Source organism: Denticeps clupeoides, chromosome 6, assembly GCF_900700375.1.
Source record: "Denticeps clupeoides chromosome 6, fDenClu1.1, whole genome shotgun sequence".
Taxonomy (NCBI): Eukaryota; Metazoa; Chordata; class Actinopteri; order Clupeiformes; family Denticipitidae; genus Denticeps; species Denticeps clupeoides.
In genome coordinates, this window is record NC_041712.1 from 3,771,433 (window position 1) to 3,783,502 (window position 12,070).

The 12,070-nt window shown below is 43.6% G+C and overlaps 1 protein-coding gene across 25 annotated transcripts in view; it reads left to right on the top strand.

Moving 5' to 3' along the window:
• The window catches only part of dlg2 (discs, large homolog 2 (Drosophila)), a 255,544-nt gene that overhangs the window by 4,352 nt on the left and 239,122 nt on the right, over positions 1–12,070 (top strand). Inside the window, exon 1 of one of the 25 annotated variants that reach the window (XM_028982810.1) lies at positions 11,007–11,325. The exons of the other annotated variants lie outside the window; for them this stretch is intronic. Coding sequence (XP_028838643.1) covers positions 11,292–11,325 — 34 coding nt within the window. The 5' untranslated portion in view covers positions 11,007–11,291. Of the gene's footprint in view, positions 1–11,006; positions 11,326–12,070 lie in introns of those variants that run through there. 25 annotated transcript variants of the gene reach the window in all.

Here is a 12,070-nt window from a genome sequence, read left to right on the forward strand (position 1 = left end):
ATGCACAGAACAGGATGGCAGCAGTCTCCGGTGCGCAGTGGAGGTCCCTATGTGTTCTATTCTCTTTCAGTTGAGAGCACATTCTTCAGAGTTTCCTTGTTCATGCTTTTAGTCACTTTAGTCCATTCTTGTTTATGTGAAACATCTCTAGTTGAGAGATGCTCAGTCATCAAATGATGACGGGAGTTTGGTTTTGAATCTTGTCTTTTCTAGCTCTTGTCATGTTCACTGTATTTACGTTTTTCTCTTTCCTTTTTTTCTTCTTTTTCATTCACTGTTTTCATTTACAGAGATGCTTGCTCTTTCATTCAATCAACTATGTTACATTCTAATTACTTAATAGAATGAAAGATCTAAAATGACCATAATTACTTCTAGTTGGTTCCAGTTGTAGCTGTAGCTCCATAGGAACCACTGAAATGACCACAGCCAGGGATGCACTAAAAATTAAATCACTTTTTACAGACGTGTTATTGTCTGGCCTTAAATTGCCTTAAATTGCATGTCCCTCTTACACGTTAATCTTGCACCACTATACTGCCATGTTAGCCCTTCTGTGTGCTTGTAAATCTTATACTTGCACTAACACTAAACATATTTTCATATTTTCATTCTGATGATATGATATTTTCACTGGTATACCAAACCCGATACCTGGATTTGTTTTTCCGGTTTTATTTTAGAAAAGGCCAGTGGTCCCAGACCCCCATTCCACATATTGATTTCTTGTAATTACTGAGTAATACAGATGAGTGCAAATGAGTACTATGGTGCTGATGCTTGGAATTTTCCACATGATTCCTGCATCGCTGCATCCTTCTTAATGATGACACCATTTGTGTTTTAAACTGTTTTAATCTGAAGGGACACCTCTTTGCTTTCTCACACTCTTGATTTAAGATATCAGGGGCAATGATCATAGCATATGATATGCTTTTCAGAGCAATTGTATTGATTGCACAGTGCTGTTGGAAACATCAGACTGGGTCAGAAGCACACAGCAGAGTAGGCTGGCACTTATCGCTGACATTTTCAGTTCATTTCCTACTATTATACAGTGGGTATGGAAGTATTCAGACCCCTTATATTTTTCACTCTTTGTTATATTGCAGCCATTTGCTAAAATTATTTAAGTTCATTGTACACAGAGCATCCCATGTTGAGAGAAAAACATTGTTGACATTTTTACAGATTTATCAACAAAGAAAAACTGATATCACATGGTCCTAAGTGTTCAGACCCTTTGCTGTGACACTCGTATATTTAACTCGAGTGCTGTCCATTGCTTCTGATCATCCTTGAGATGGTTCTACACCTTCTTTTGAGTCCAGCTCTGTTTGGTTATACTGGTTGGACTTGATTAGCCACACCCCTGTCTATAGCCACACCCCTGTCCACACCCCCTACAGCTCACAATGCATGTCAGAGCAAATGAGAATCATGAGGTCAAAGGAACTGCCAGAAGACAGAGACAGAATTATGGCAAGGCACAGATGTGGCCAAGGTTACAAAAAAATCAGATGATTAGGTGAGTTTGGTTTGGAATCTTGTCTTTTCTTGCGGTTGTCATGTTTACTATATTAAGGCTTTTCTCTTTCCTTTTATCTTTTTTATTCACCGTTCATTTACAGAGCTGCTTGCTGTTTCATTACCAAAAACCTAATCTTCAAGTGAACTATTACCTCATAGAACCAAAAATCTAAAATGACCATAATCATTTCTAGTTTGTTCCAGTTGTAGCTGTATCTTTAAAGGTTCAAACCCGTTGGCCATCTGAAGGACTCCAAGATGGTGAGAAATAAACTTCTCTCGTCTGATGAGACCAAGTGTCAGGATTGGGCCCGGGTGTGTCTCAAGCAGCAGCCAATCAAGGAGTTCAAAGGCGCCGTGCAGATGCCCGGCGGCGGCGGCGGCTTTTGCGTGAACTCTGTTGCGGACCCTGCAACAGTGTAGTAGTTTTGAGTTCTGGCAAACGCCACATGCCTGCGGGTTGGATTATGTTATTCCCCTTTTGATTTTTCACTCATTGCGGCCATTAAGCCTGGTTTTGTTTCTGTTTGAATAAAATCGCATTCCCAGAATATCCCGTCTCTGCGCTTCCTTACCTCATCAGCTCGCCGACGTGATAGACAAGATAGACAAGTTGCCTAAGACCAGAGATAAAATAATGGAGTAGCTTCGCAACAACTCTGTGACTGTTCTTTAATGGCCCAGCCAGAGCCCTGACTTAAACCCAACATCTCTGGAAAGATCTAAAAATGGCTGTCCACCTACGTTTTCCATCTACAAGGAGGAATGGCAGAGTATCTCCAAATCCAGGTGAAAAACTTGCATTTTACCCAAAAAGACTAAAAAGAGCATAAGTGAGTATGAAAGGATTATTTTCTGCAGCAAAACGCTCACTGGCGAAAATGTCATTTTGAACAGCGCTGAAAAGAACGTGTAGTGGAGGACAGCGTGGCCATGCTGACCAAGCACTGTATCAAGGGTTTAGCTCACGGGAAGTGAATAGTGCTGAAAAGAATATATACGTTTTCCTAAATAGCCGATAAAGCTACGCTAAAACAAAGCCCGTTCCACCTCTTTAAATCTGGATCATTCTGATCTGGAAGTGGACCACAGTCTGCCAGTTTGTCCCATGGAGATTTTTTAATGGGACCCATTTGTCACTGTCAGATGTACAAGGTTAGGCATGGCCCTGCTTAATGGGGTCCCATACCTCTCTTCTCTTCAATTTCAAATAGATCACATCCTGCAAGTCAGGGTAAACTGTAGTTAAATATTTTTGTCCCGGGGGAGGGCAGCTCCTCCTAACATAATAAAGAGATCTCCATTTGGCTCTCTGTGAAACCGGCTCATGCAGTGGGGTGTAGTGTCAGTTGACTTGGCTTTCTCAGTCCAAATAATGTCTAGAACAAATCCGGGTGATTTGGCGATTGGTCAGTGCTAATCTTTTTTTTTTATTCAAACCCCCTCGGGCTGGGGTACGAATTTACACGAAAGCCTTGTAAATTTAAAACATGCATGTAATGCAGGATACACAGTTCTGAATCCTGTAATGAGAACGTGTACACAGTGTACATATCACCTTATGTATACACATAACTTATTTGCTGCTTATTGCACTTCTGGTTAGACCTAAACTGCATTTCATTGCCCTGTATTTGTACATGTGTAATGACAATAAAGTTGAATCTAATAAAAAAAAGATCCTTATACAAATGAGTTGAAGACATTAAATAGCTTGTTGTTTATAAGGCCATTTAAAGAGGTGCTAATGCCATTAGTCTTTGCTCTAAAACTGTGTTTAAATCTGGCAGACCTCCAGCACTTCAAAACCAAGCACCTCCACTGCGCTTTAATCGACATTTCTTTTAGATTCAGCATATATAAACCAGAAATGACTACTTGCCAGTTATGTGTGCGTTAACTCCCCCCCGCAGCCCGCTACCGAACCAAATTTGGAGATTATAGATTATCTTTAGATGAATGCAGTAACGCTTCCTTTTACACAATCTACGAGGTGGCAGAACCTTTTCATTTAGAGACATATGACGATTACAACGTTCAGTCTTCACTTTAATTAAATTGCATGCTGCTCCCATCTAAGCACAGCAGCTACTGCCACCTTTGGAGAGGCGCCTTTAGACCACTGTCTCTTTTATCTCACTTTTAACTCATTTCAATTCAATTTGATATGTTAGCTAAGAAAATGAAATGTTACTGGAAAAAGCAAATAGCAACTGGATCCCAACTGTTGGATGAAATATATAGGATTTCCCAAACTAAGTGGATATGATGTAAAATGACATTGTTAGTTTGGACTTGCTTCTGTAATACAAACAATGCCTCTAAAGGTAAAATGTCAAACTGTTAAGATCTGTCAGACAGTATATTATCTTTTGGGCTTTAAAAACCTTGTGTGGTTTCTGTTAATGTGATGAGGTTTGATGTTTGCATTACTTAACCAGAAGTGATAGCACTTCTAATACATTATAATTTAAAACCCTCCAGAGAAGCAGTTGTCAAACTGCTGAAGAGGAAGACTCTTAGTTTGAGGAGACAACACTCTCATTATGTAATAATATGAATTAAACTCATTTAGGCCATCTTGTAAATCAGAGCCCGTTATTTTTAGAGGAGACTGCTGCCATCCTCTGGTCGCACAGTGCAATTACATTGTGTCATAAATAGCTCATTTTCAAATGCACAAAAATCCGTTTTACTGTTATCTAATTTATGTTTGATGTGATATTTGTTGGGTCGCAGTTGCACAGTTATCGTACCTTGGTTCTATCAAATAAAAATATAAAGGTATGTAATTTTCCCTTAATATGTGAAGCAGTAGCAAATAAATGTGTTAGTCTTACTCATATTAGTAATAATGCACATCTACTCAAATGGATCTATACTTCATCTGTGATTGATACTGCTGAAATGTAAAAGAGGATAAATTCGGATTAAATGTTCATATCCGGGCCACTTCTGTAAGATTTAAGATTTAGAATGTGGCTGCAGATGACGGATGTGCCATGTTGTCCTGTAGAGGGCAGTCTTAAGGTATTGTTGGTCAACATAACGCTCCAAAAATGGCTGTGTTTTGGTCAAAATAACACGCGTTGCCGTAAATCTGATCACATTTGCAAACACAGATGTGAAAACGGTTCTCTTGGGTATTTTTGGAAACCCATTAAGCCTGAGGGTGGCCTCACAGCTAAACAGTCTGTTCTGCAGCTTCATGGACTTTTTCCTTAAATGGGTAAGATGGGCACTGCCCACTAAATGCCCACATAAGGAGAATGTTTTCTCTTTGTGTAAACCCCTTGGGCTGTGGTACAAATGTACATGAAGGTCTTGTAAATTTAAAACAATGTATTTTTATTGCTTCTCTCCTCCCACTTACTCAGCTACCCACTTATTCTTTTTAAAACCAACAATGAGCTGAATCTTCAGAAGGAAGAAGGAAACAAATGTGCCTCTGAATGTCATGTTGTGCTTATTGGATTTCTATGTTTCCATGGAAACTCAGGGATGTAGCCAAAGAAGTGTCACTTTCAGGAGCTCATGAGCATAAGACCCTTTAATCCATCAGTTCATGTTGGATACTGTGTCAGATGGCCCAACACTTTCTAGAAGTGTAATACTGAAGGTAAAACTGAAAATTTACATTCTCATAATATGTCCTTCACAAAGTGGAAATATCTGCATAAATGTAGAGGAGCTCAACATTGGTGTTGAGTTTCAGTGGAATGTTCCCTAATGTAAGTCTGTCACTTTAAAAACTTTTTTGTCACACTACTTGTGCATTACCCTAAACTTTTGAACATTCACTCACTCTCCATAACTGCTTAGTCCTACTCAGGGTCATGCCCTGGACAATGGGCACAGGGTGTGGTCTCATCCAGGGCGGTGTGCCAGCAGGGTACGCGCGCGCGCGCACACACACACACACACACACACACACACACCTACGGAGTCGCCAATTCACTTAGTGTGCATGCCTCTGGACGGCGGGAGGAAAAGGGAGAACCATAAGGTCCTAGCTGGGATTCGAACTCATGACCTTGGAGGTGTGAAGTCACATGGCTAACTACTGTGGCACCGTGCGGCTCGACTTTTGAACGCTAGTGTGTTGATATTACTTTATGCATTAGCCTTGTTTCTGTTTCTGGGTGTCAGTGTTAAAAATTGAGCCTACTGTAGAAGAGATTATGGAGAGTGCCTGTCAGATTTTTAAATACATTTCTGAAAATGCATGGCAGGGACTTACATTTAAAATGTAAAGAAGATTCTGTCTCTTTTGTAAAAGCACCAGTCAGGCATGAGATGTTTCTCTCCTTTCTCTTCATCTCTGCTGCCATTTAACTTCCAGACATGAGCTCTCTTGGCTCTAGTTAAGGGGGAGTTGGGTGGAGGTCAGCAGGCCCTAGTAGCAGCTTTGGGGGAATATAGAGGACGGCAGAGTGTAGGCAGAGCTCATCTGTCACTGCATAAGCACATCTTGCTCTGCTACACCTCCATTCCTTTTCTCCCACGCTGCTAAATAAATCCAGGCTCTCCAGTCAGTGGTTCTAAATGGAGGGGAAACTCACAATGGTCTTCTTTTAAGCCTTGTCTAGTGGGGTGTGAAATTAAGACTCCGAAGTTGGTTTAGCCAGAGAAAACTATGTATCCAGAGAATAAAATATTTATAATTCTCGCTTGTAAGCTCGTGGAATTTAGTTGCCCATGCAAGCAGTGATTAATTTACATTTAACAAGCATTTGGCAGATGCTCTCATCCAGAGCGACTTAACATGAGTTCCTTAAAATGTCAGTCATAGAAATCCCTCGTTTGGCTCTCTAGGACCAATCTGTATGTACAACTAGCTTATTATTTTTTAAGTATACATAAGGGGCCTCTTTATTATAAGCATTTTCTAAACAGGAAGTTTTGTTGCTTGCGTTTGAAGATCTTATGTCACCCAGCTGTTTGGACATCTAGCAGAAGTTCACCACACCACCTAGGAGCCAAGACAGAGAAGAGTCTAGATGAATGCTTTCCTTGTACATTGAGAGTGATGAGAGGTCTGAGGTAGGAGGGTGTGGCCCTTCCTTGGCTTTGTAGGCAAACTTCAGCATTTTGAACCTGATGTGGACAGCTACAGGAAGCCAGTGGAGGGAACGCAGCAGTGGAGTGGTCTGGGGGCGAATTTGGGAAGGTCGTGCCATGGCGTTCTGGATCAGCTGGAGAGGTCAAGTAGTGTTAAGACCAGCCAGGAGTGAGTTACAGTAGTCAAGTTAATCCTGAACTCCAGCCCGGTGGGAACTTTCAGACACTTAATCCAGCCCAAGTCACTGGTGGGTTATTACTGTTCTGGGATTACCAGTAGGCAACAGGCCGAGTTCTACTGATTGCAATGTAATCTTTTTGAGGGTATCAGTGTCTGTTTGGAAAAGTCCGTAATGTGCAGGGTTTTCACATCGTATTCAGGTATTTTCTTAGTTAGCATGGGACCTCAGTGGCGATGACCAACAAAAAAAAGTATAGAGTAGAGTAAAAGGGCCATTAAAGAAATTCAGTGGTGTGTGAGTGAGTACCCCTGTCGCTGTGGAGGTGTGGGGTGAGGCAGGAATAATCAGTCCCCTGAGAAGGGCTGGGATTACAGGGAAGAGCCCACTCCACCCACCCATTAGATAAGCGCTGCAGAGAAAGGCAGTTCATCTGCAGCGCCGGCATGCCTGACTCTTTCAATGTGAATCTTCGCAGTGCCACTGCATGGTTGCCTTGGCAACGCTGGAGATAAGTCTTAGTGCTGGTTGTGGTTGTGGACCGTACTGAAATTCTACATTGCATTCTATTTAGTTATCTTTTGGTGGACATGAGGACTGGTGACATACTAACATTATGTGTGTTGTGTGTGTTTTAACATCTACCATCCATCTAGCATGCGTGTGAACAGAAAAAAGGAGAGACCAGACACCTCTGTACCTGTCATTGTGATGCCAGTGGGAAACGAGGGAAGCAGACATAAATGCGAGGGGCGTGGCCCGTAAAAAACACTCTTATTTGTGGCTTGGGATGCACTTCAGGAGTCTCCAGGTTCAGGGTGAAAGTGAAGTGATTGTCATTATGATCCACTGCAGCACAGCACACGTGCACACAACAAAATGTGTCCTCTGCTTTTAACCCATCACCCTTGATGAGCATTGGGCAGCCGTGACAGTCGCCGGGGGGGCAGTGTGTGGGGACGGTATTTTGCTCAGTGGCACCTTACATTTACATTTACAGCATTTACCAGACGCCCTTATCCAGAGCGACTTACAATCAGTAGTTACAGGGACAGTCCCCCTGGAGCAATTTAGGGTTAAGTGTCTTGCTCAGGGACACAATGGTAGTAAGTGGGATTCGAACCCGGGTCTTCTGGTTCATAGGCGAGTGTGTTACCCACTAGGCTACTACCACTTGGCGGATCGTGATTCGGACCGGCAACCTTCTGATTACGGGCCCGCATCCTTAACCGCTATGCCACCGGTGCCCCAATGTGATGCCTGCAAACATGAAGATCAAATAAGGACTGTGTGGAGAGCTTGAGTATTTGACCTGTGAGTGATTAGGGAGTTCTCAGGAGCTCGGTATTGATTTGAATTTAGCAGAACGTGTACAGGTGTGTGTGTGGGGGCCGTGCAGGGCCGCACAGCGAGTACTGTTGCCACCACTGTTTGCATCTGAACAGACTGGAAGAAGACTGAAGATGGCAATTGTGACCATGTTACCCCGAACAATTTTGATCATGAGAAGAGGTACCGATTGAGTACTGGCAGTGCGCATAGAAATGACCTGTTTGGTGCTCGGTGCAAAAAAAACATTTTAAACATCACAAAAATAAAATCTTGGAATCCTGAGTTGTTATGCGACCGGTATCTACCGATTGGGTTATAGTGAACCAAACGAGGGTTTTCAATGATTGATATTGTGAAACACTTCTTGATAAGAGCATCTGCCAAATACTGTAAATGTAAATGAAGAAAGACTTATGTTTCAATTGATTCTGTCCACTTATTCCACACCAACGTCACAGGGCACCGCGTGGGGAGACAGCCCACCTCCATACTAACACAACTCTCATGCACACACTCACAGCTCTTGTAAAGTTTGGAAATCCCGAATGTTCCCGAGTTGCCTGGGTATTGTAATAATGATCAATAATGGTGATGTGACGGTAACTTCTCTGTGATTTGGGGGGGGGGGTAAATAGAGACAGAATTGGACGACACCATGTCTGTCACTTGTGCGCCCCACTGGTTTCTACATCGCTGCGCTAGATTATAAAACAGACAGATGGCAACGATCTGCCATGTCCGAATGCTGCTGGTTACTGCTGCCAGACCAGGCTTTGGAGATTTGTCTTTGTGAGAAGCAGAACTGAAATTGATTGTACTAAAAAACAAATCACAGTACAATAGACAGTTCTTTCCGTTTTAGCAAAAAGGCCAGAACAGAGCATAATAATGAGTGGCACTTCACGGCCACTACCTGCACTATTAGAATTTTACTTTAGGTTGGAAGACATGAGTGGAAGAGAGTTTATGGATTTCTGGACTGTTTATTCAAAACACATTCATTTGACCAAGGCAGCACCCCGGCCTTGTTGCACCGGGGTACCTCCGGGGACCAGGGCCGAGCTTTGATGGTGTGACGTGTTAAAAAAATGGCTCTGGAGAAGTTCGTGTGAGGATCATGTTGATTGAGCTGCTCCTTTGGCCCCAGCGTGTTGGCCTCATTAGTTTGGGTTGCAGGTTTTGCAACCCCAGACTCTCATTGCCACATTCCTAACCCGAGGGGTCTAAGAAACGCGACAAGGGTGTGGAGAGGAGGAGGTCCACTGTTACACACACACAACCGAACAAAGGATACAAACAGTGCTAACAGGTACAATAAAACAGCGGACGTAGCACAGCTAACCAACGTCAGTACAGCCTAAAGGAAGGGGTGGTCCTGCGGGGACAACTCAAACTCACATAAAAGTTCACAAAAAGGGCACATAAAGGTAACAGGTTAACACAGGCTAACAACAAAGGGTCTATCACACAAAGCAACAAGATATATGAATGAGATGCACAACAGTGCTCCTTGCAGATCTTCGTGGACCCTGGGGACCTCTCATAAGAGTAAGGGCCTAGCAGAACCTGGGGACCTCCCCAAACACCATCCGAAGTCTCTTTTATATAGGTGGAGGTGACCAATATGCAGATGTTAGGTGGAGCTGGTAGGTCAACCTAAAAGACAGGACACAATAACACAGCCAGCCACACAGAACACGTGCGGAGAAGGCAGCCGAATGGGCGGAGCGTGGACAGATGATGCGTTGGCGTGCAGGGGCCGTGCAGCAGAGTAAACAATGTTCAGGCAGTAAAACAAAGTTTCAGCGAGTGGCGCTCAACGCGCCATGCTTATTGTGGGGCTCAGCACAGAAAAATACTCAAAACTTCTGGTAAGATTCCTGGACACTCGGAGACCAATAAGATCAGCTTTTCCTCCGTTACCGCCGCGTTCGGTCAGGACACAGCCGTAGCCTGCCGGGGCACGAGTCCAGTCATGTTGCGCTCAAGCAAGGACGTGGTATGCTAGTTACAGCGCAGTTCATATTTCAATGTATGGTTATGCTACAGTTTTTTAATACACATAATGTAGTGCTTAATAGTAAATTAAATTGCGATTAGTTTTTTCTTCCTTAAATGCACTAATATCTGTATATTTTGTCTATGATAATCACTACATTTCAGGGTATATGATCATGATGTGTGTGTGTGAATTGTCCACAGTTCAAATGACAAATTTTAAAAGCAGTCTTTGTATCGTAAATTGTAAAAATACGGTATAATACAGTTTTTCTGTGTGGGTTTCTCACACTATACATTTATTACATTTCAAAAATATTGCATCACCAAGTATGATAATATATTGGTGTATTAAAGCCGCTCTGGACTCCTCTCGCCACAAGCTTAACCCCAGGAGACCGGAGCCTGTGAGAACTTTAAAAACATGGCTGTACGCATGTCCCATATGGCCATAAGCAGATGGAATTTTAAAGTACTCGCTTAATCCTTTGTGTATGGATACAGGGCCCGACTGTTCCGTGGACTTTAGTCTGCTTACACAATCAGCGCTGCTTTTTTCCCTCCGTGCTGCTCGCTGTCTGCCCGGAAATATTGCTTTCAGTAGCTGACGCTGATGGTTACTCGGCAGATGTGCTGATGGGTCTGTGTCTCTCTCCTGGAGGAGGGACCCCCGGTGCTGGAATGTTCCGTATATAAATGCGTTCTGGTGCGCCTCGGGACTTATCCGCTTTATTCAGGCTTGTGGGAGGTGCCCTGTGTTAAAGGACCTGTCCTTTTGGAGCTCAAGTGTGGCTTCCACTTAAAAGCCAAGTGTCCTAAACACCCAGCTGCTGTCTTTAGCCGTGGCCACACACACACACACACACACACACACACACAGACACACAGGGAGTCCGAGGAGGAAGCACTAAAGGATTGATGGTGCAGTCGGCCTCTGTGGCCTCCACTGTTTTTGAATAGGAGACATGTTTACTCCAAGGGCTTGTGGGATTGGAAGAAAGGGATCTATTCAGCACTAAGTACATGAGCAGAAGCCGTGGGGCTGAATTACAAATCAGCTGTCCGGCGAGGGGGGTGCCATTGTCTGTAGCGGAGGGAACAGGAGGCCTGCCGGCGGATTAGGCTGGATGCTGGGATTCTGCTGCAGCAGGAACAGGCGTCTGCTGCTCCAGGGGAGCGGTCAGGACTGACATGTCTGTGGAGACCAGGGGAGTTTCGCTTCACTGTGAGTAACTTTTACTTGAAAGCGGGGTGGGCGTTGAGGGGCTCGTAATTCTGTTTCGTCGCAGGCAGCTCCTTCAGTATAGGACTTGCATACATTTTGAGGTCAGGAAATATAATGTTTGGTATTTCCCCAGAGGCTCACGCGCCCAATTCGGGGATGGCAGGTGCCAGCGTCTTCCCGCCTTCATTTGAAATAAGATGAAGAAGATTCTCGCACGTCTGCTGCGGACTGGGAGATTTGCGTTGAGGCAGCTGCAGCGTATGTCTTTAGCGGTGCAGCATATTTGGAATAATAATGAGGACTGCTGCACGGGAGCTTTTATGTGGGTGTAGTCGAGGCCAGCTGTTCCCGAGCTGCTTCGATACAGCGAGGCCAACCGGAATATTGCTGAGAATTCCGGTAACTGGTCGAATTTCCACCAGAACACCTTGCACAGTTTCATACATTTCTTTCACTTTTGTTTCTCTCTGACACAATTATTGTTTCGTCACCCTTGATAATTCAGTAGCAGTGCTGCTCATAGTGCTTTGCGGGTATAATATTTTCTCTTCGAGTGAGAAGTGCTCAGCAGGAAATGGCTGTTCGTATCGCGCCGAGCTGGATTGTAGGGAGCACCTGAAAGTGTTGGCCTAATACAGTACTCATGTGTGAGTTTACCTTGACATGGGCACTTAAAACTTAAATGAAAGTTTCTCAGTTATACGCACGATCGTGATTATATCATATATTGAGCATCACAGAATCT